Raw genomic sequence first — 22,764 nt, 5'->3', positions numbered from 1 at the left:
TGCACATGCTTCAGCCAGAGCGATATGATTCAGACATCGTATTGCATGGAGCAGGCAAAATGGCTTTCCTGAAGTCATGTGGTGGCATCAATTCTCCATCAGTAAAACTGTTCAGTGTGGGGGAAAAGATCTTCAAATCCAGGTGGAGCATCAAGCACAACTTCCTGGTTGCCAGCTGATACCAGAAGTAAAACATAAAGGCAGGACAGATCTCTTAGAAAACTGAACGGCATTTTCAGAGGTATCAGAGCTATCAGGAAACAGGGTACAGCTCTCTGGACACAGGGCAAGACTAACATACAGCTATCAGAGCTATCCGCCAATGGAGTCTTGAGTGACCTCCCTCTTGGGATGGAACAGCTTGGTGGAGCGTTACTTTAGAATTCATCAAAATCCATAATTGCTGCCCATGTGCTGTGTCATCTGCCCTTTTCTGACTTGATCTCTGGAGATTCTCTTTATTTTAGTAACCTCTTGGTTGCGTTTTTAAGGGTTGAGGTCTGATGGCTAACTGCAGCTCCTGTCCAGCTCCACTGCACTGCTTACTCATACTGCCTGAGCAAAACACCATGCAGCATCTTGTCTCACCTTCTCCTGCACACATTTCATTGCCAACAGCTCTGGGCCAAGTCCCAATGTGACTGCCCTCAAAAGCAAATCCCCTCACTCTTTTCATTTTTGACCCTTGACCCTTGACCCTTCTGCTATGTCCCAATGTCAGGCACAATTTTGTCATAACTAATGGACTAAAGGGACAGAAGTTTAGACTTTTAATTTGACCATAAAACACTCATGGCTTGATCATCAGGGACAATCTAATAATTATGATTTATAAATATTTTCTCACACTTTTCAAACTAATTTTTATTTCTTTTTTATTCTGTAAAGCTGCTTTGCAACTATGACCATTGTTAAAAGTGCTCTATAAATTAAACTGAATTGAATTGAATTTCATTCAGTTTTACACATATTCAGACTAGTTTACACAATCAGACAATTAAACAAACATACAATCAGATAATTCAATAAACAATGCAAGCCAGCGCCTGACTGGGATCATGAGCTTAACAAACCAGGGCAATAAAATTGGAAAACCTGTTCATCAACACAGGAAACACAAGAAAGTGTTTAAACTTTTTCACCCTAATGCAACTTTCACTACATTTGTAAACTACCTTTAACATTTTAACAGATTTATTGTATCTAACATCTAGTGCTTAACAAAATACACCACATGAGTTCATCGCTTTGATTTGCTTGAATTTATGGCCAGTAGGTTTACATTTCCTGCCTCTTGATGTGTTAGTGTCTTTTTTGATACCGGATTGGTTACAGGTAGCAGTGGCCTGAACATTCCATCGTTTTAGGATTTCTGTGTTTATTCCATGACTGTTAGTGTCTCTGCTGCTTGCTTTTGTGGAGATGGTTTGGCCTCGGTACAGTTGGGCCTTCTTCTCACACAGGCCAATCTTGCTAAGCAAGATAAATACATCACCCTGAAATGCCTTGGTAAATACAGCATAAAGAAAAGGGTTAGCGCATGAGTTCAGAGGGTAGAAGAGCACCAGCAGGATCTTGGAGTTTGAAATTGATATGAGTGGATGATCTAGTGCTGCTGATATGGCATAGAAGGAGATTGGTGCAATACAGAGAAAGTCAGTGAAAATTAGCACAGCCATTCGCTTAGCAATACTGCTGTCTTTGCTGGCTGAGGTGTAAGTGGGATTGTGTACTGCATAATAGATCTTAACATAGCATGCACAGATGACAACAAAGGCTACAATGTTGATGACTAACATAAATAAAATGTACACCTGGTCCAACAAATTCTCAGTGCTCATGGGCAAACATATGCTGACCTTTTGGTAACTGCTCACCCCCAACACAGGCATAAGGGCAAGCAAGAGGCTTAAGATCCAACCCACTAGCATGACAGCAGATGCATGGGACAGATGCAGCTTACGATCTAATTGCATTGCAAAATTGATGGCATGCCAGCGCTCCAGAGTGATAGTGGTCAAAGTGTAAACTGACAACTCACTTGCAAAGATTGAGATAACTCCAGCAACAGTACACCATGGTCCTGTCTGCCAGTCTATCGCATGATTATAGTATTCTGACTGTGTGTAAAGATCTACCGAGGCAATGAAAAGCAGATAGATGCCCAAGCACAAGTCAGCAAAGGCGAGGTGACACATAAGGAAGCGGGAAACTGAGAGTTTGTAATGACTGGTCAGCAGCACAAAGAGTACCACTGAATTTCCAAATACAGCCAACAAACTGACAAACCAAACAGATACCCTGAGGAAGCTGAAACCCATGATGTCCTCGCAAGGGTTGAAGTCATCAGGAGCTGGGGTGCATGTCACGGTTTCTCCATCCTCACATATAACATAATCATAATGACTATCAATGTCCTGGCTGGTGGATACCTGAGGATTCTTTAGTGCGTCCCCAAATCCCATATCATGGTAAGAATGCTCACCAAGAAGGTCAGGATAATGTAGGTTACTTAGGAAGTCATGGTGGTCATAGGTTTTTCTCAGTAGGGAGTCACTCATGTCAATGCCTTTGTCTATTCCATCCATGAGAGCTGGAACTGTAACAGTGGCTAATCTTTTAATGTCTCGGCCATGCTTCGCAGTCAAGTTACAAATGATGTAATCCAAGTACCTATTATAGATTTTAAAAAAGAAGAAGAAAGCTTGTGTTAGCAATAATTGATGAAAAGATTCTTTAAATTTTAATACTCATGAATAACACCTTATTAAAGTTATTTGGGATAGTTTTTCTTTGTTCCTCAAGTTGATGAAATTGAATTAAACTTTACCACCTCGTGCAAATAATGGCCCTTGTTCCTTAAACTTCCATACAACATTAAAATGATCTGTGATTTGATCTTAAATCATGCAGCAGCACTGGCTGATTGTCATCCTATCTGTGCCTTTTATCAATCAAAGCAGCTCTAAAAGTTTAGTCAGTTCATTAAATGGGCTCCTGGTGTGCAAACTTCTTACTCCAATTAGCTTTTGTTCAAGTAATTGATCTATGGGTTCACTCACTCATTGTCTATACCGCCTTATCCTGTATTTAGAGTCACAGGGAGGCTGGATCCCTTTAAAAATCCCTTTTTAGTACAATAAAAGTGTAATTGTTCTCTGGGGGTATGGCTCATAAGTAGTTCATTTATGTAAACGTTGAAATGGCCTGTTTCAGGGAGACTGTTTCGAAGTATTTTAGTATATTTCCATGACAGACTTTTAGGAGATTGTAAAGGCCAATATGACTTCATAGATCTCAGTGATTACTCACTCACTCATCTTCTATTCTGCTTTATCCTGTATTCAGGGTCGCGGGGACCTGGAGCCTATCCCAGGAGATTTAGGGCACGAGGCAGGGTACACCCTGGACAGGGTGCCAATTCATCGCAGGGCACACACACACACATACACACACTCACACACCAGAGGCAATTTGGTACACCAATTAGCCTAACCAACATATCTTTGGACGGTACTTTGGAGGGAACTGGAATATCTGGAGGAAACCCACCAAGTACGGGGAGAACATGCAAACTCCATGCACACAGAGGCGGGAATCGAGCCTGGCAGGGAAGTTGCAAGGCGACCGTGCTAACCACTACACCTCTCAGTGATTAGTTTAATTCAAAACCATGACCTGTTTCATTCAAAGTTTGTAATCTTTTTTCTACCAACCGTTTCTTTTTCTTAAGGTTCTTGAAGGCACAGCAGTGACTAGGATAAGTCATATCAGCACTAATCAGATGTCTGAAAGTTTCAACTGGTGGGAGCTTTTTAAGAGACCAAACATTTCGAGCACTGAGTTCCCGGAGTGTCTCCAGTCCCCTCGATGGAAGCGATGTAACTCTGGAGTCTGAAAGATCACTGCCGAAACAGAAGCGAGAGGGAGAGAGAAATATTTCACACAAAAATTTTGAACACATCAGCCAAAAGTTTGGACACAGGTTTGGATTTATTTTCTACTTTCTAGAACAATACTGGATTTTTTGAAACTGTGAAATAACACTTATGATATTAGGTAAATAGGTGACAACAACAGTCGGTTGTTATTTAAGTAGCGAAAGGCAGCTGATTTTGAACAGCTCTTGCATGAACAGTATTGTCAAGTGCATTTGCAAAACAAATCAAGCACCACGATGAGACAGACACTAATGAAGATCATCCCAAGAAAAGGAAAAAAAAACTTAGCTCTGCTTTAGAGGAGTTCATGTAGATTTACTAGCCTCAAAAAAATAACAGCACCTCAGATTAGAGCCTATATAAAGGCTTTACAGAGCATTATAGCAGACACATCTCAATATTAATAAACTGTTGAAAGGAGATTGTTGCATATTTAGCATAGAAAAAAATAAAACTAGGTAAAGACCATGAAATTAGTGTCCAAAAGTGTGTCCAAACTTTTGACTGTATTGTGAATATATACAGTAGTTGAGTAGACACAGGGTGAGTCAAAAATTATCATTATTATTATATTATAAAGATTCAATTTTATTATTTAAATATTATTGTGCTTTTAACAATCATCATTGTCGCAAAGCAGCTTTACACAATCAAAAGAAATTATGGAAGTTTGTATGAAATATGAATGTGTAATGAATCAAAATAATCAGATTCACTTCATCATTAGGAGTCATTATCTAAGGGAAAAGGAGATAAGTGGAAAGATTTGAGTCCCTGGGGTAGCACATTGTACGAGCATGAGAGATTGGAAATGCACTTCAGACCCAACTGCAAAGTACAGCCCAAGAAACAAATGCTTATGAAAAGCTGTTAAATTATATGGTACTGGGTGAAGAAATTGTGCATTACATCATTATAAGACAAAAAATTTGGTTATTTGTATGTAAAGCATTTTGATGGTGATCAAAGTTAATTCACTGTAAAAAAAAAAAAAATGATCAAGCAAGCATGAAGTAGGTTTAATTAAGGGAATCACAAATATTCACCCCAAAGTCAGATTTTACACCGTACACTGTAAAAAAAAATAATAACAGGCCACCTCAACGTAAAAATGTTTAATAACAATTTGCACAGCTTTTTTTAAAAGTTTTTTTAAGTTTTTAAGTTAAGAAATTTGCTGGCCAAACAAATTATTTCACATTGCTGTTAAGTTGACACATTGTGTACCCAGTTCAAAATCTTAAGTTGATTAGACTTGTATTTTAACATTTTTAAGTCAGCTCAAGTACAGTAGTATTGGTTGTGGGCTCAATTAATTATATTTCTTTAGGGTTGACTTAGGCCAATGATTCATCCACTCAAAAAGCTAAATTGTCTCGCAGTTTGTTAAAGTGATTTTTTTTTCTAGTCCTGTGAGACATTAGGCCAACAATACAATATTATTTTTTTAACATTTATCTAGTTAGATTTATTAACAGTGTAAACCTAAATAAACCTGGTAAACCTGAGGCCATTTGTTAAATAACTCCAACATTTAATTCTTTATTGTAAGCTGGTATTGTAATAGACAATAGCACATCTTTGTCAGTTAGTGCAACAAGACTTGCTTATAATAAAGCAGGCTTGCACTAACTGACAAAAATGTGATCAAAGCTGTATATATTCACAATACAGTCAAAGCTGATCAAAGCTCTACTTTATATGGTACAAAGATGAGTTAAACTTTACATCCAGGTAGAGTCGAAGCAAACTAAATGTTCCTATTTCAGGACATTTAACCATAACTATGCAATTCTCAAGACTCTAATTCTGTAATGCCTTTATAAACCTGGAGCTTACTTCTTAGCTAAACTAAATCCTGCAGCACCTAGATTATTTGTTTACATGCAGTAGCAGCAGTGGAGAAGGCAGTTGCAGCTTCAAGAGATGTGCAAAAGACAGCTGCACTAACTAAAAGAAAGAAAAGTGAAAGCATAACTTGTGCCTATAACTTTTATTTTGCACCATTCTCAGGAGGAGAGTGGTTTGCATGATTTCTTATTATTTTTATTAGTATTCAAAGTTGACACATGGTCTAGAACCAAAATAAGAACAAAATTAGAACAAAATGAAACTTTCCATTTGAAAATCCTGTTGGACAGACACCTAAATACAGGGATAGTGCCAAAACCCTAACAAATGGTAACCACAAGCATCTGTGAGGAAGAAATGTTCTGTTATATTGCAAAGCTGTCCTCTGCTTATTTCCAGATGTGTAACTAAGTAAAGGAGGCTTTTCAACAGCAGCGCAAACTCAACAACACGATCTGCAGCCAAAGTGACTGATCACCTTGAAGGACTCCAGGGGAAAGATTTTGAAGTGAGGAGGTGGCAAAACCCACTCCAGGTTCTTCTAGCAACACAATAACAACAGTTAAAATGACAGAGTGGCTAAGTGGAGTCACGCCAGTCACTGCTAGAGGGAACCAGACCCTAAGGATCAAGCATCTGTGTTGAAAGAGTGGACATTAGGAGAAATTTTCTTTCTTGCTTGTCATTGATTCCTGAGTTGTTTATTGAGCAACAGAATGATTTATAACAGAGATTTACAAAAACTTCAGCTTTCTCTGACAAATTTATGTGTTAACTTCTTTTTGGTCCCCTTAAGGGATGATGTTGTTGTTGTTATTATTATTATTATTGTTGTTGTTGTTAATTAATTAATTAATTTTTAATAATATAATACAAAATAAATGAACACCTCAAAGAAAAAGAGTGCACATAAATATCTGTGCACAAAATATTTTATACTGTAGCTACAGAATAAACAGTATACAAAAATAGACAAACCTACAGCAGCACAGGACCACTAATGGTTTCTGTAAACATGTCTTCACTCAGATAGGTAAGTCGTCCGTTTCGGTGAAGATATCTACAGGGAATAAGATTATAATTATTAAAATAAGGTTTAAAGACTTTTTTTTAACATCTGATGAAATCAGAATTAATACTCAATATTGAATTGACACACTCAATATGTAAGATATTTGAATGTAATATAAAGGTGAACATTCATTTGTGATCAATTATGCATAATAGGCATGTGCAACTTGAATTGTACCCACAAATCGTACCTTTAATTAGTGATAAGACAATTCTTTTAGTTATTGAAATAAATTATGTATAATAGCAATTTAATAATAGATTTAAATTTAACTTCAACTTGTACATGCAACTTGAAAAAGCTAAAACTTTAGTAAGTTATTTTCATATTTGCTCTCAAGATTTAAACAAGAAGCCTTACACAGCATCTAGGCTTGTCCCATTGAAGGCGTGGTGTTGGATTTTAGCAAAGCCATTACTGTATAGCATTCTGTTGAACAAAAAGCAACATGAGGCATAAAAGATTTATTTGTAATTGCAGTGGATATACTTGTAGCATAAGTAATTTAGTATAGATGTTTTATTATAGATGTTTAGTATAGATTATTTAGTAGAGAAATGTAGTACATTATTTAATATAGACAGTTCAGGAAATATTATTTTACATAAACAATTTAGTATAGATATATAGTATAGATGATTTGGTATACATACTATAAATGGATTGTGGTATAACTGTAAATATGCAGTATAAATGATATACTGTAGTATAGCTATAGTTGTATAGTAAAAAATACACAGTGTATATACAGTATATTTTATGTAGATGTGGGATGCACCCTCAAATTCCTGCTGAAGCCATAACGGCTCTTATCTGAGGCACTGTTTGTTAATTAATGATTTTTGAGGCTAGTAACTTGCTGAATGCAAGTTTTTGGTCTTTCTTTCTTGTGATGGTCTTAATGAGAGCCAGTTTTATCATGGTACTTGATGGGTTTTGCAAATGCACTTTGTGTCATAAAATAACAATTGACCGTTTGTCTTTGTTATTACTTAATCACCTAATTCATTATGTTATTTCATAATTTAGAAAAAAATCCTATTGTTCTTAAAATGGAGAAAATTCTGTCCAAAATTTTGACTGGTACTATACATAGTGTACAATGCCTACACTAAATCATCTTTTCTATATATCTTTACTAAATTGCTTATATTAAATAATATTGTTTGTGTGTGTGTGTGTGTGTGTGTGTGTGTGTGTGTGTGTGTGTGTGTGTGTGTGTGTGTGTGTGTGTGTGTGGTGAATTTAATCTAAGGCAAACAACAACATAATACTTTTTTCACAGTGCCAATATTTATTGAGATGACAGAGTGGCTAAGTGGAGTCACGCCAGTCACTGCTAGAGGGCACCAGACCCTAAGGATCTACAGTAGCATCAGTGTTGAAAGAGAGGACTGTCATTAGGAGAAAATTTCTTTCTTGCTTGTCATTGATTCCTGGTCTGTTTATTGATCAACAGAATGATTTACAATTTCACCCCATGTTCAGTCTGTGCTATTCTCAGAGAAACACAACAAGACCCAATAGCTACCTCTCAGACCTTACAAGTCATGTTAAAATCCATGACAGCACATTTACAGTAAAAGACAGAAAAAGTACAGTTTATTTGAAAAGGTTGCCAAGACAAAGTCTTTTCTGTCTAAAAAGAACATGTAGAAGCATGACTAAGGTTCATATTTGGTGAAACTCATACTGTCAAGTCAAGCATGGTGGTGGAGGTGATTTGGGCATGTTTTGCAGTCACAGAACCTGAGTCCCTTGCAGTAATTGACTAAACAATGAATACCATGTATACTAGAGTATTCTAGAGGCAAATGTGAGGCCATCTGTCAGACAGCTTGAAACTGGGTCATGCAACAGAACAGTTATCCAAATCACAAATCAGCACCATACACCAAAATGACAATAAAATAAAAGTATCAAGGTTTTGGAATGGCCTAATAAAAGTGCAGACCTCAACCCAATTAAAATGGTGTGGCAGGATCTAAAGAAAGCTATGCATAAGAGAGGCTCTAAAAACCTGACTAATATGGAGAGGTGAAAAGAGTAATACAATTTTGTACTTAAATACAAGTAATGTTACTTCAGTGAAATTTTACTGAAGTACAAGTAAAGTTACCATTATTATTGTTATAATAGTCTTTTACTTTTACTTTATGTTTTGTATTATAATTTCGTGACGCTGAAAGAGGCCGATAAAGGGGTAAAAGGATAGAGCGTTTCGGGGGTAAGCAGCACACCTGAGCTCCTACTCCATTCTCTTCTTCTCATGCACACACCTCTGCAGCGCACTGGGGGCAACTTTTAAAGTGGCAACATACATACATAATGTGCGATACAACATAGTAGTGGCAGTTACAGTGACCAGGGGTTGCTTCATAAGAATTTAATGGCATTTCGCTTTCAGCTTAGTCTGCATCACTAGCATCTGTTTTGTCCATCCCTATCGTTCTTGTGAATTTAGCGTGTTTGTTCTCCCCGCCCATCAATCAATCAGTGCAGTGGTTTCCAGGGTGCAATTTTTTTTCTTCCTGGATTATTATTATTTTTTTTTTTACTCAGTAGCGAATATGATTTCAAATGTAGCGAAGTACAATACTTTAAACAAAACATACTTAAGTAAAAGTAAAATTACAGAATGTTTTTTTCCCGATTTTCTCCCTAATTAAGTCATGTCCAATTCCTTCCCGTCACTAGGGGGCTCCCACATTATGGCTATTACTACCACTCAGTCGGGAGGGCCGAAGACTACCATGTGTTTCCCTCGAACCACGTGACGCCAGCCGACTGCATCTTTTTGAACTGCTCGCTTACAGCGAGCAAGTTGGGGGCGGCGCAACACACTCGGAGGACAGCGCTATTCGTATGGAATAAACTCACTGTCAAAAAGATTTGTGCGTAATTCTGTCTTTTGTCTGAGTTGGATTCCAAAATCTATGGCCACGACAGCTTACAGATACAAGATTTTGTGTGTTTGCTACAATTTTTTACAACGTTTTGTTGTATTGTAACAACAATTATGTGTGTAACGCACAAAATCTCGTATCTGTAAGCTGTCGTGGCTGTAGATTTTGGAATCCAACTCAGACAAAAGACAGAATTACGCACAAATCTTTTTTTGTTACGCACGAATATTTTTGAAGGTGATTTTATTCAATACTTTCGCTCCTTCCGCTCGTGTGAGCTCACAGATGCCCCTGATTGGCTGTAGAGCCGTGATTAATGTGGGAGCATGAAGTACCTCTCATCCCTCCCCTCTGAGAGAGATCAGCCAATCAGCTCTCTCTAGACCTGAGAGGTTACAGCATCAACCGGGAACTGAACAAGCAATCTCCGGATGATAGGGCGAAAAAGTAGAAGTACACAAAAAACCTACTCAACTACAGTAGTACATTACACAAGTAAAAGTACAGTAATGTGTTACTTTCCACATCTGCTAATATGCAGCAATGTATTAAAGAAAAAAGGGTCAAAATTCTTTAAGAACAATGTGAAAGACTAAAAAAAGTTATTGCTGCTACAGGTGGATCTACAAGCTATTGCATCATGCAGGGTATTTAGTATTGCCTCTAGTATTTTTTTTCTTTATTTATTTTACTTTGGCTTCATATTTGGTAATTAAATAATGGCACAGTGAAAAATCTACATTGTTGTTCATTTGAGATTGTATTTGGCTAATACTAAGACCCACTACAATAAGATGATTTTTATTTTTAATACAATAAAGTATATGACTAGATGCATAACTAGAAATGGCAAATGTATGTGTTTTACTTACACTGTTAGCATATCTTTAGTAATACCTTGGAACGCATTTGCAGGAATTTCAGAGATGTAAATGTTATCAGTAATTTCTCTTTATAACAGAAAAAAGACATTACAATTAAATATAATTATCTACAGAAGGACTGTTGTTATAATTAAACATTAAAAGCTTTTGTAAACATTCCTTTACTATTTGTGGAAGCTTGCTCACAGCATAAAAGATAACTCCTCAGAGTGGATCCTTGTCAGTGCAGGAAAAATGGTGAGACCTGTATTGAACAAACCTCTGCAACAAAGCCAAAACAAATGATCTAAATTAGAATCAGGTGGGTTACTAATTTATCCTTCTCTGAATCATTTAAGAACTGTTTCTTTAAGTGTAATTCAAACATTAGAACAGAGCAATATTGTACATAATTAACCCTGTTATTATACAGTGCATCCGGAAACTACAGTATTCACAGCGCTTCACTTTTTCCACATCTTGCTATGTTACAGCCTTATTTAAACATAGATTAAATTCATAATTTTTCTCTAAATTCTACAAACAATACCCAATAATGACAATTTGAAAAAAGGTTGTTTGAAATGTTTGCAAGTGTATTTGTAAAAACAAAATAATAATAATAAAAATCACACGTACATAGCGTGTGAATACTTTTTAGATGCACTGTAAACAAACTTCCAGATCATCTTAATATTTCAAGATGTCAAGATCTGTAACAGACTAACAAGTGTAACAATCACCAATATGCATAAGAAAATGTACGACCGTGGTAGGACTTTCGGTCAACATTAACACACTACAGGCAATTTGGGAACATCAATTAACCTAATCTACATCTTTGAGACAAAGCCGGATAACCCTCACCAAGGCAAGGGAACATGCAAACTCCATGCACACAGACCTGACGTGGGAATGGACCCCAGGGCCTTGCAGGTGCAAGGCGACAGTGCTGACTACTAAGCCACTGAGCCGCCACACATACAGCTATACCCTAAGAATATAGATAATTTCCATGCTTGCAAATAGAAAGCACACAAATCACAGTATACAGTACAGTTAAAAACAGTCCTTTAAATATACTAATCCACTGTTTATGAATTCACACATCTGGATACCTTATTGTGTGCATGTGCAGTGCAGTGCTTTATTTGATAGGAAATGCCATTGCCAAAGGCCTTCTCTGAAACATTTCCAGGATCCTTTTCTCAGAGGCCTGAAGGCTATGCTTCTTACACACAAAGAAAATGTACTAAAAAATATTTAGCTTTTAATTTAATATTTGGAATTTCTGTGAAGGATTGGAAAAACACATCACACCTGTCTAAAACTCAATGTTTTAAACCATGCCAAATCCAAAATTAAATTACTCACTCTTACTCACTTACTTATTTTCTATACCACTTTATCCTGTATTGAGGGTCAAGGAGCCAAAATGAAATCAATGATTCAAAATCATTAATTTGTGGATAACTTTTAACAAAAATAATATCTCAATTGAAATCCCCTAAAAATTGCATAGATTTTCAAGCATCATAAAGCAGGCTCTAATTGTAAAAATTGTGATTCATAAACACTAGTGTAAAGCTTTGTTAACTTTGTTGTTCTACTGTAGCATTCTTTAAGAAGTGACCAAGGTCTTAGATTTCAGCCAAATAGCACTTTGCAGAAAACTTTTACCTCTGGCTTGTTAACATTAGGATTTGTGTGAAGCTGCTTTGTGACAATACGCGTTCTTAAAAGTACTATACAAATAAAACTCAAATGACATGGAATACTCTAACCATGGGGTGATTGTACATTTAGTAATAACTATGAAATGATACTTATCTCACAAGTATTTTAACTTTGGTAGATCCTTAAAGGCTTCAGGATCAATGGTTGTTAGACTTCTGGTGTTTCTTATTTCACTGTGAGGGAACAAGCGAAAACAATGTATAATTTTCATTGGGATGTTAAAAATTTTAACTTATGCAAAAGCAAGAAACATATTTACATTTTTATAGCATTAGAAAAGCATTGATTACAAGAGTTCTGTGACATAACAAGAGAGTTCAGCCAATCAGCTCTCTCTAGACCTCCGGCTAAGAGAGGTTACAGTATCACCCGGAATCGAACCAGCAGTCTCTGAATGATAGGGCGAGCACTTTACCACTGCGCCAATGCATTTTTTTTTCAGTTTTTTTCATATACTACACCATACATTATACATTCATATATATGACAATTTTATGATAATAATATGATATTATTATTAATATTATGGTAATATAATATACATCATAGTATTTTTCTTTTTTCTGAAGTGTGTATGCTTTTTTTTGGCTGACTCTATATTGTAATTCTTAGATTTTGTAATAACATTAGTTCACCAGGTGGCTTAATATAATACCACATTTATTAAGTAATCAACATTTGGAAAAACATAATTGTTAGGGACAAGAAAAAAGACCAGGTCTAAGTAATGAAATATTTAAGAAATTCCTTATAAAAAGAAATTTTGATATTTTATACAATGTTTAAATCATGAATTAGGGAATTCTTGGGGAACTTTCTTGGGCTTCTGTCAGATCAGACAAGCTGGCAAGGTTTCTGTGCCCATGATCCTGTCACCAGTCTACTTTCACCTTTTACTACATCAGAAACTTTTTTTAAAAGCCATCTTAAACTTACATATGTGTAATCTTCTTTAGGGCGTAAAATGAATGCTTCTCTAAACGTCTTAATGTGACATCAACTGAGAGATAACTGAAACAACAAAAAGAGTCAATGGTCAAACTTTTAATTCAAGAAATTCTCATGAAATTCTCCTTTTAATAATATTCACACTTCTATTATTATCTTTGTTGTGACCTAGATGGTATGGTCAAATGTATATGGACAGGCATCTAACTATTATTATACAGGACTATTAACATTACAATTAGTGTAATTCATCCCAAAGAGAAATTTGAGAGATTGCACCCACACATCATCTGTATGTGCTATTATTATAAAAAAGGAAAAGTAAATTATTAACACAGAGAAGAAAAGGGTTATACTCTCTTAAGTTGCATACAACATCAAAATGTTCTCAGTCATTATAATCCATACAGTAGCATTATAGTATAGCATATAGTTCGCATTATACTAGCACGAAGGTAGCAGTTCAGATTTTATAGAATCTACTGTAAGTGATTACAAGGGAAACATTATTTCTGTAGGGGAAAGTCTGGGTGCCTTAGATGGCAATGCCCCATGTCTGGCTTTAAAGCCCCCACAGTGGGGTAAGTGGGTAAAAACTCAGCACACCTTCTCTGAAAGGATGTGCTTTTGTTATCTCTAGGTTAGTCTACTATAATGCCCTATTGTCTGGATGCTCTACAGTACTACAGTATGTGCATAAACAGCAGGTAGAGTACTTAATAGAGCCACATCATACCACTCTTATCTTATCCACACTGCACTGGCTCCCAGTAAATATTTGCATTGATTTTAAAATACCACACCATATTGACATAAATTATCTCATGCTAGTGTTTTTTGATCCTCCATGCCTACTTCGACTTGTTGGTACTCTGTATGTACGTATATTTCCACAAAGCTATAAAATAGACTTCAAATTAATGTTCAGGATTAGAATACAGCCTCAGTGTTTAACTTTAGGTAGAAAATGTATTTATTTATTATCAAGCCTTTTGTAAATAGATTTGCCTTAGGGAAAGGCAGATTTGGTCTCATGAATGTAGAGTATTAGATGAACAAGTATGTTTACAGTAAATGCAGTCTTCCCTCACTCTAATTGATTACTCAGGTTTGTTGATGGAGAAGTGATAGGTTGCTGCACTTTTCAGGGGGCCCTCATGTTCTGAATCTCCCTTTTATTTATGCTGTCATAGTTAATCCTTCTGGAGTCTCTGCTTGCATTAGGTACAAAATATACATTTACCTTATACATTATGCAACAGTTAGCATACAGTGGGAGAAATAAGTATTTTAGGTTTGCCCATTTACAAAGAAATGAAGGGTCTGTAATTTTTATCATAAGTTTATGGAAAACCTTTGAGACAGAATATCAACCAAAAAAAAAAAGCATGATACAAATGCTATGAATTACATTGCATTTCAATGAGGGAAATAAGTATTTGATCCCCAAGCAAAACATGACTTAATACTTGGTGGAGAAACCCTTGCTGAAAAGCACAGTGGGAAGACGTTTCTTGTAGTTGTTTACTAGATTTGCACACATCTTGGGATGCATTTTGATAAACTATTCTTTTCAGATTTTCTCTAAATGTTTACGGTTTCTTGCCTGTTGCTTGGCAACTCGAAGTTACAGCTCTCTCTGTGAATTGTCTATCGGATTAAGGTCTGAAGACTGGCTAGACCACTCCATGACCTTAATGTGCTCATTCTTGAGCCACTTCTTAGTTGCCTTGGCAGCTTGGGGTCATTGCTGGAAGACCCATCCACAACCCATCTTCAGGAGGTTCTCATAGAAAATTTTACAACACATGGCCTCATCCATTGACCCCTCAGTGCAGCAAAAAGCAAATGTTATCACCTCCATGCTTGACTGTAGGGACTGTGGTGTTCTTAGTGTCATAGTTAGCATTTTTCTTTCTCCGAAAAACAGCAAGTCGAGTTGATGACAAAAGCTTAATTTTGGTTTCATCTGACCACAGCAGCTTATCCCAATCTTTCTCTGTTCATTGGAAAACCTCAGACGGGTCTGTACATGTGTCTTCTTGAGAAGGGGAAGCCTTGCTGCACTGAAGGATGTCAATCCATGCAGGCATATTGTGTTACCAATGGTTTGTTTGGTGACTGTGCTCCCAACTGCCTTGAGATCATTCACAAGCTCCTGGGCTGGTCCCTCATTTTTCTCATGATTATTCTTACTCCATGAGGTGAAATCTTAGATATAGGCCCATTAATGGTTACTTTGTATCTCTTCCATTTGTAAATAATCGCTCCAGCAGTTGTCTCCTTCTCACCAAGCTTCTAGCTGATGGTCTTGTAGCCCATTCCAGCCTTGTGCAGGTCTAAAATCTTGTTTCTGACTTGCTTTGACAGCTCTTTGGTCATGCTGATGGTGGTGAGGTTTAAATGGAAGATAGAGATCTTGTGAACAGCTTTTATACACCTACCACATTGTTGTTAGGAGCATCTTCTTAAATTAATATGTGTACCATAAGAGCCCATAACCAGTCTGTGAGAGGCAGAAACCTATGATAAAAATTATATACCCTTTATTTCTTTGTAAGTGAACATCTTAGAAAATCTGTAGGGGATCAAATACTTATTTCCCCCACTGTACCTTGTTTCCACTCTCTCTCTTTCTCTCTCTCTCCAACTACAAGTGGCACTACTGGGTTACCAGTGATCATCAGTCACAAACCTGTAATTATAGTTGATACTTTTTCCTTACATTGTTCTAATTTATGAAATAAATTAAATTATGTAACACTGCTTTTGTGACAATGACCATTGTTTTACACAAATGAAACTAAATAATAACACAAGACAAACTTTCTTTTTTCTTATTTAAATTTCTAACTTTTTTTCTTAAAAATCCAAACTTTGGGTTCGCTACCACAGTTAATGGGGGGAAAAAAGGTGATTTGTTAGAGATCCTCTGCTATACTATATAACAGTCAGCAGATTAGCACCTCAAATGCTACACACCACTGTGGTTATATAATGCAACACAATGCAAAAATATAGTGAAGTACAAAGCACAAAGTACATACAGTGCATCCGGAAAGTATTCACAGCGCATCACTTTTTTCACATTTTGTTATGTCACAGCCTTATTCTAAAATAAATAAAATTCATTTTCTCACATCCTGTTTCCCCTGATCATTCTTGAGATGTTTCTGCAGCTTAATTGGAGCCTACTTGTGGTGAATTCAGTTGATTGGACATGATTTGGAAAGGCACACACCTGTCTATATAAGGTCCCACCGTTAGTTCATGTCAGAGCACAAACCAAGCATGAAGTCAAAGGAATTGTCTTTAGACAGGATTGTCTCGAGGCACAAATCTGGGGAAGGTTACAGAAAAATTTCTGCTGCTTTAAAGGTTCCAATGAGCACAATAGCCTCCATCATCTGTAAGTGGAAGAAATTCGAAACCACCAGGACTCTTCCTAGAGCTGGCCGGCCATCTAATCTGAGTGATCAGGGAAGAAGAGCCTTAGTCAGGGAGGTGACCAAGAACCCGATGGTCACTCTGTCAGAGCTCCAGAGGTTCTTTGTGGAAAGAAGAGAACGTTCCAGAAGGACAACCATCTCAGCAGCAATTCAACAATCAGGCCTATATGGTAGAGTGGCCAGAGAGTCTCATCAGACCTGAGAATTTTGTTTCTCATGGTCTGAGAGTCCTTCACCTGCCTTTTGGCAAACTCCAGACGGGCTGCCATGTGCCTTTTACTAAGGAGTGGCTTCTGTCTGGCCACTCTACCATATAGGCCTGAGAATACTTTTCAGGTGCACTGTATATGCTCTCCCATCTCCTGTTCTCTCTCCCCCTCTCTTCTTCCCTCTCTCTGTCAAGCTACACATGTCGTTCCTAAGCTGCCAGTGACCCAAACTCCCTCTGCCCTCCGAACCTGTCAGACCCATCCTGGTGCCCCACTTCTGGTTGGAGATCTCATCACATGGATCTCTTTGGGATGGTGTCTGGGTAACGGTTTCACTCTACCTAGAGGACGGTTTCGACTGATGTTAACAGCTGTTTCTCTGAGGACTTGACAGTTCGATAGTTCAGGACTGGAATTTCCTACAAAGTCTACCTGAGTCTCCAATAACTACCTGGACTCCATATTAACATCAATTAACATCAACTGTTATAGCTGGACTGCATGCTGAAATTCCTGCTTTCTGTTTCACCCAAATGAGGATGGGTTCTCGTTGAGTCCGGTCCCTCTCAAGGTTTCTTCCTATTACCATCTTTTTCCTTGCCACTGTCACCCTCGGCTTGCTCACCATGGACTATCTGACCATTTTGATATACATTCACATTCCATACAAACTTAAATAATTATCATCTTAAAATTATCATCTCATAAAAATATGTAAAGTACAGATCCATGTAATATGTACAGTATTTGCATACAGTAATAGTAAAAAAAAAAGTAAACATACTTACAGTAGTTACCTTCCACCTCTGGTTAAGTTTATCATATAAGCTAAATTGAACTTTGGCAAAGCTTTTAACAGCTCTCAAGTTTACTTACAAATCATTGTGATCTAAAAAAGAAAATCTAAAATTTGGCCTGACATGCATGATAAATCATGTAACAAATCATGCAGATTAATGTAGATGTGATTATACTGTATATGGCATTGTATTAGTCATATGACCGGATTACTTCACCCACATTAATGAGATGTTCACCATGTTGACAAATGCATCTTGAGGAACAGAGCTCAGCCTTGTTTCATAAAGATGTCTGTAAGGAAAAAATAAATGAATGATAATCAATTAGAAATAGAGTATAATTTTTTTTTAAAGCAACAAGTTTAATTTAACCTTGTTTAAGAATTGTGATTAAATTCTCAGATCCATCAGATATGAGAAAACAGTTCAAATAATTTTATAAATTCAATAATAATAATCTTGTATATTTAACCACATCCACCAATGTCCACCCATACCAGAGGGTTTAGGGCATTTCAAATTGGAATATTTTAGGAATCGGGAATTGATCAGTACTGTAACTGTTGTGGTAATGTAGCTGGTTGTTAGAGTTTTTCAGGGTTTTATAGAATTATGGCTTATGAAAAACAGTTATTGGAACTTATCCTTTACTGACATGTGCAAATCAATCTTACACATTATGTGTTACAGCTGATTAAGTAGATTAAGTTCTGTCATCTTGTTTATACCTGATTATCAGCTGGCGGCCATCTTCTTCATAAACATTAATAATCATTTACCGGACATCACACTTTTAAAGATGTGAAATACAAACAATAGTTTACATTATGAGAAAATTTCATAACAACAATATTAGAATCTTTATTAAACATGAGATATTGCTTGCTTATAGGTGGAGAAAACGTTAGCCAATCTGAGCTACAATATACAAATTTTACTGGGTCCCTTTTCCTAGCTGGTTTTCAATCCTTGGTTGAGGATTTTATTTTGCACTTGGCATTCTGGACATTACATCAAATGACTTTCAGGTTTAATTAAAGTGGTTTGACAAAAACGTGGCCAAAAGGAATTATTCATACACACAACCCCATTTTGGGGGAAGGACTAATAAATAGTGAAAATCCTTCTCAGTCAAGTGTGCCTGAAGTCTAGAACCCAGAAATGCTGAGTTTCCTCCCCTGAGGTGTTTTCCCAGGCATTTACCTCACCTGTCTTTAGCTGCTGTCTGTCTGTGGGTTCTTTTTCTTTTCAGTCTTGCCTTGAGTTAGAGCGGGTGTCTGACTTGGCCAGTGAAGAATCTTTCATTTCTTTGCCTTGAGTAGGTTTCACTGAATGTTTTGGGTGATTGTCCATCTGCAGTATGATGATTAAACTAATTCCAAGCAGATTATAGCCCTTTACATTTCAAAATACATCCTGCTTCTTTAGACAAGTCATCAATAAAAACGTGACCCACACATGGGTAAATGTGGCACACATTTGGCAAACCCCTTGAGTTTAAACTGAAGGTCGTGACTTTGCTCCTATTTTGACCATGTCATTTCAAATTAAATTTATCCAAATGCCAAAAAAAAAATTCCTTGTTCCAAAATTTATGGATTCGGCACTGTAACAATATCATAATGATATCAAACAAATGCAGTATATTTAAAAATATATAGTGTAGACAATTAAATCAATCAATTTAATGTAAAATGCAAATTTATCATATATTGTACAGATTCATTACAAATAATGTGAAATATTTCAAGCATTTTTTATTTATTTTTGGTAATTATGACTTCCATACAATGAAAATCCTAATTCCAGTATCACAAAACATTATAATATCAATTTCAAGTTTGAGTAAAATACACTTCCAATACCATGTATCTCTCAATCTTAAAATGGCTGGCTGTTTGTAGAGTAGAGTATTAAAGTACTGTATATGCATGCAAAATTATCTGGAAGGGAAAATTGTGGTAGGAAAAGGTGAAAAAGAAACAGGAATAACAGCAGCTGTAATAAATGTTAAACACAGTCAATGCATTTTACATGGAGTGGAGTGAGGTTGCACCAAGAGCCACCAAGCACTGATGTCGATTTCCTAGAACTTAACACCTGACCACAGTGACAAAAACTGGTTTGCTGACCATGATACTATTGACTTTTATTCAATTAAATATTATTCGTATAGCGCTTTTAACAATGATCGTTGTCACAAAAACTCAGCTTTACAAAATCCAAAGAAAATTATGGAAATCTGTATGAAATATAAAAAATGTGTATGAATCCAAATGATTAGATACAGTTGTCCTTGATATTGGCTATATTGGCCAACCAACACCTGAACACCAAAAAAAAATTACTCACAGCTAAAGTTCAACCAACTATTTAGTGCATAAATTAGCAGACATTCCAGAAGTTGAAAATTTATATATTACAAATCCTTTTTGGATTGATAGAAACGTTCAAATATTTTGAGATAATTTTTTTGTGATTCCTTTTACATGTAAGCCTTAATAATTTTTTTAAAAAGGCTTGAAATATTTTACTTTATGTGCAATAAATCTATAATTTATAAGTTTTACTTTTTTTAAAAACATATATGATAATGTATTTATTAACTTTTCCTGTTAGAAATAAAATATTATTGTTCGACTGAAGCCATATTGGACATTTTGGAGAAGATGAAAAAACAAAAGCCACTACACTAATAAATAGGCGGTTGCCCAGTGTACATTGTACATAAACATATAGTTTATGTTTTACTCTTTTCGCCACTTTCAATTTATCTCTGAATGTAGTTTTTATTGCTGCAGTAATAAAATAGTATTAAATCAGTATCTACCATATTTTGTATAAAAATATGGAAAATTATCAATATAAACATTTATTATAAGAATAGACATATAACTGACTATAATTTAAAAGTCAGCTTTTTTATTTTAAAGCAAAAACCAAATTTTTTTGTAGGAATTACAAATGTATATTGTATGATATATAAATACATGATTAAACAATTGTGTGATGTCCAGCATGTCCCTAGGTGAAATAAAAGAGTTCAATTTTGTTAAGCAGTGTACTCACAGTGTCTCTGTGTTTCCAGGAAACCTAGGCATGGTACCAATATCTGTACACGAAACATAATACCCCTTCCATTCTGTGCATTCACATCCTTTAGGGCAGCTATTAAAATCCTCAGAGCAGGTTTGATGTGAGAAGACGGTTATTAACACAAGTGCAAACAGCCGCATTTTAGTCTGTTGGCTTTCACAGTCAGTAAGTATGATCCTTGCCAGACTCCTATAAGAATTTCTTCGCTATCAGAGCTCACACAAGGAGCTGGAACCATGAAATGGTGCATTAAATGAAGAAAAAAAGTTGTTTAAGTCAGCTCCAGCAGTCTTGCTCACCCAGCTGTGCTTTCCCTCAGAGGTGGGAAGAGGGGTTGGAGGTTCGAGGATGGGGGGTAAGTCAAACAATGTCACAAGAAATAAACACTAGTCAGAACAGCAGGGGAATTAACAAAGCTGTGAAATTAAGGAAAAGGTCGGATGACGAGCTAATAGGAATTTGACTCCAAGGGAAGGGTGTAATCACTCTAACTGGGGAAAAAAACAGAAGATATTATTCAGTATTGGTCAGTATTGAGTCCTTCTAAAAATTTTCTATCCAATTTTTTTTTTTAATGTTTAATAAATTACTGCTGGAGGAAGACTGGGTCTGAAAGAATAACTTTAAGAACATTTCTTTTGCGTAGTGATGGGACTTTTAATTCAATTTTCTGAGTAGATTCTTTTGAGCTGAATCGAGTTAAAAACCAGAGCTGGAAAATTTGTCCCAGTGTCCCCTGCTCCTGGGCCTGTTACTTTTTGAATCTATTTAAAAGTCTCTAACGTTTACTTTCTCCTCTTTTTTTTTTTCTTTTTTTAAAGTTTCTCATATGTTTGTTTTTTCCCACACATTAATATCTGCAAGATTAAAGGTGTGTGAGGTTTTTGCATAAAAACTTCAGGGGGAATTTGCATTTACATACAGTATTTTGTTGATTTTCAGAGTGTGTTTGAAGCTTGAACGTCTTTGAGCTGTGTGTTCACAATTTTTTTGTACAAGATAAATAATTTCTTCCAGCAAGATAAATTAATAAATTCTTCCAAAAAATAAATATATAATCTGTTTGTACACAATAAATAACTTGTTATTATCTGCATTCTGTGAGCCTCCTGGCTGGTTCTCTGCACAGCATAAATCCAAAGATGATTTTGGCCACATGTACTTGATTGTATCCAATAAGTTTAAAATAAAGATACTATTAATAATATTTTTCTTCAACTTTTGTTTAAATTTTACTTTTGTGGAAATTCGACCCTTTCTTTTAAATATTTAGGCACTTTGCAGCCTGTCACAGTATAAGTGAAATGTTTATTTTTTCTTTAATTTAATCTGAATAATTAACTTTAATTTAATATGAAAAATAAGAGGTGGCTCAAGACTATTGTATAGTACTGTATACAAAAAAACTCCTAACATAAGATAACACTGTATATGAATGCTACAACGTTGCATATTAGTATAGAAAAAGTATTTTCGTGTGACAACACTGAAATCATTTTGAATTTTGTATTGTATTGTCATTATGACTAATGTTAAAGGCAAACCTAGGAAAACCACTCCTCTTAGACTGAAGAGCAGAGCAGGGTCATCCCACTCAGCCAAGCTTTCTCTCTTGAAGTTAAGTTGAAGCTCTTGTTATTGGAGCATGTGTTCTATGACCCATGAAATTCAATAAGATGCTTAAGCTTTTGCTTCATCATATGTTAACCACTTGACATAAAAAAAGTATTGAGAATAAATAAATAAATAAATAAATAATAGAAATGTTTTAAGAAACAGGAGAAACTTCATAAGGGGTCTGACTTTTCTGGATGTCTGAATTACAGTAGATTTCTCCTGATTTTAGATGTGTTGTTTTTTTAGGCTTGTATACCAAACACTAATTGAGTATT

At 35.9% G+C, this 22,764-nt stretch overlaps 1 protein-coding gene across 1 annotated transcript; it reads right to left on the bottom strand.

The window, feature by feature from the left end:
• Positions 1-858: 858 nt before the first annotated feature.
• tshr (thyroid stimulating hormone receptor) lies at positions 859-21,216 on the bottom strand. The gene is made up of 10 exons (XM_053514783.1): positions 20,846-21,216; positions 17,997-18,068; positions 13,307-13,381; positions 12,469-12,543; positions 10,841-10,915; positions 10,643-10,720; positions 7,225-7,293; positions 6,775-6,852; positions 3,717-3,905; positions 859-2,673 (listed from the first exon to the last, which is right to left on the bottom strand). Exons 1-10 carry the CDS (start codon positions 21,010-21,012, stop codon positions 1,218-1,220), a joined length of 2,334 nt encoding a protein of 777 aa, XP_053370758.1. The 5' UTR covers positions 21,013-21,216; the 3' UTR covers positions 859-1,217.
• Positions 21,217-22,764: the final 1,548 nt, after the last annotated feature.

The sequence above is a fragment of the Clarias gariepinus genome, chromosome 2, assembly GCF_024256425.1.
Source record: "Clarias gariepinus isolate MV-2021 ecotype Netherlands chromosome 2, CGAR_prim_01v2, whole genome shotgun sequence".
Lineage (NCBI taxonomy): Eukaryota > Metazoa > Chordata > Actinopteri > Siluriformes > Clariidae > Clarias > Clarias gariepinus.
Note: the sequence above shows the minus strand (reverse complement) of the source record. Positions and strands in the feature narration are given on the sequence as shown.

What these genes read in the sequence shown, in the direction of transcription:
- tshr (XM_053514783.1), bottom strand. Translation starts at nt 21,012, where the DNA reads ATGCGGCTGTTTGCACTTGTGTTAATAACCGTCTTCTCACATCAAACC. An exon ending in ATGGTGAACATCTCATTAAT is followed by an intron (nt 13,382 to 17,996) that starts GTGGGTGAAGTA and finishes TTGTTGTTTCAG; the next exon opens with TTATCTCTCAGTTGATGTCA. An exon ending in CTAAAGAAGATTACACATAT is followed by an intron (nt 12,544 to 13,306) that starts GTAAGTTTAAGA and finishes GTTCCCTCACAG; the next exon opens with TGAAATAAGAAACACCAGAA.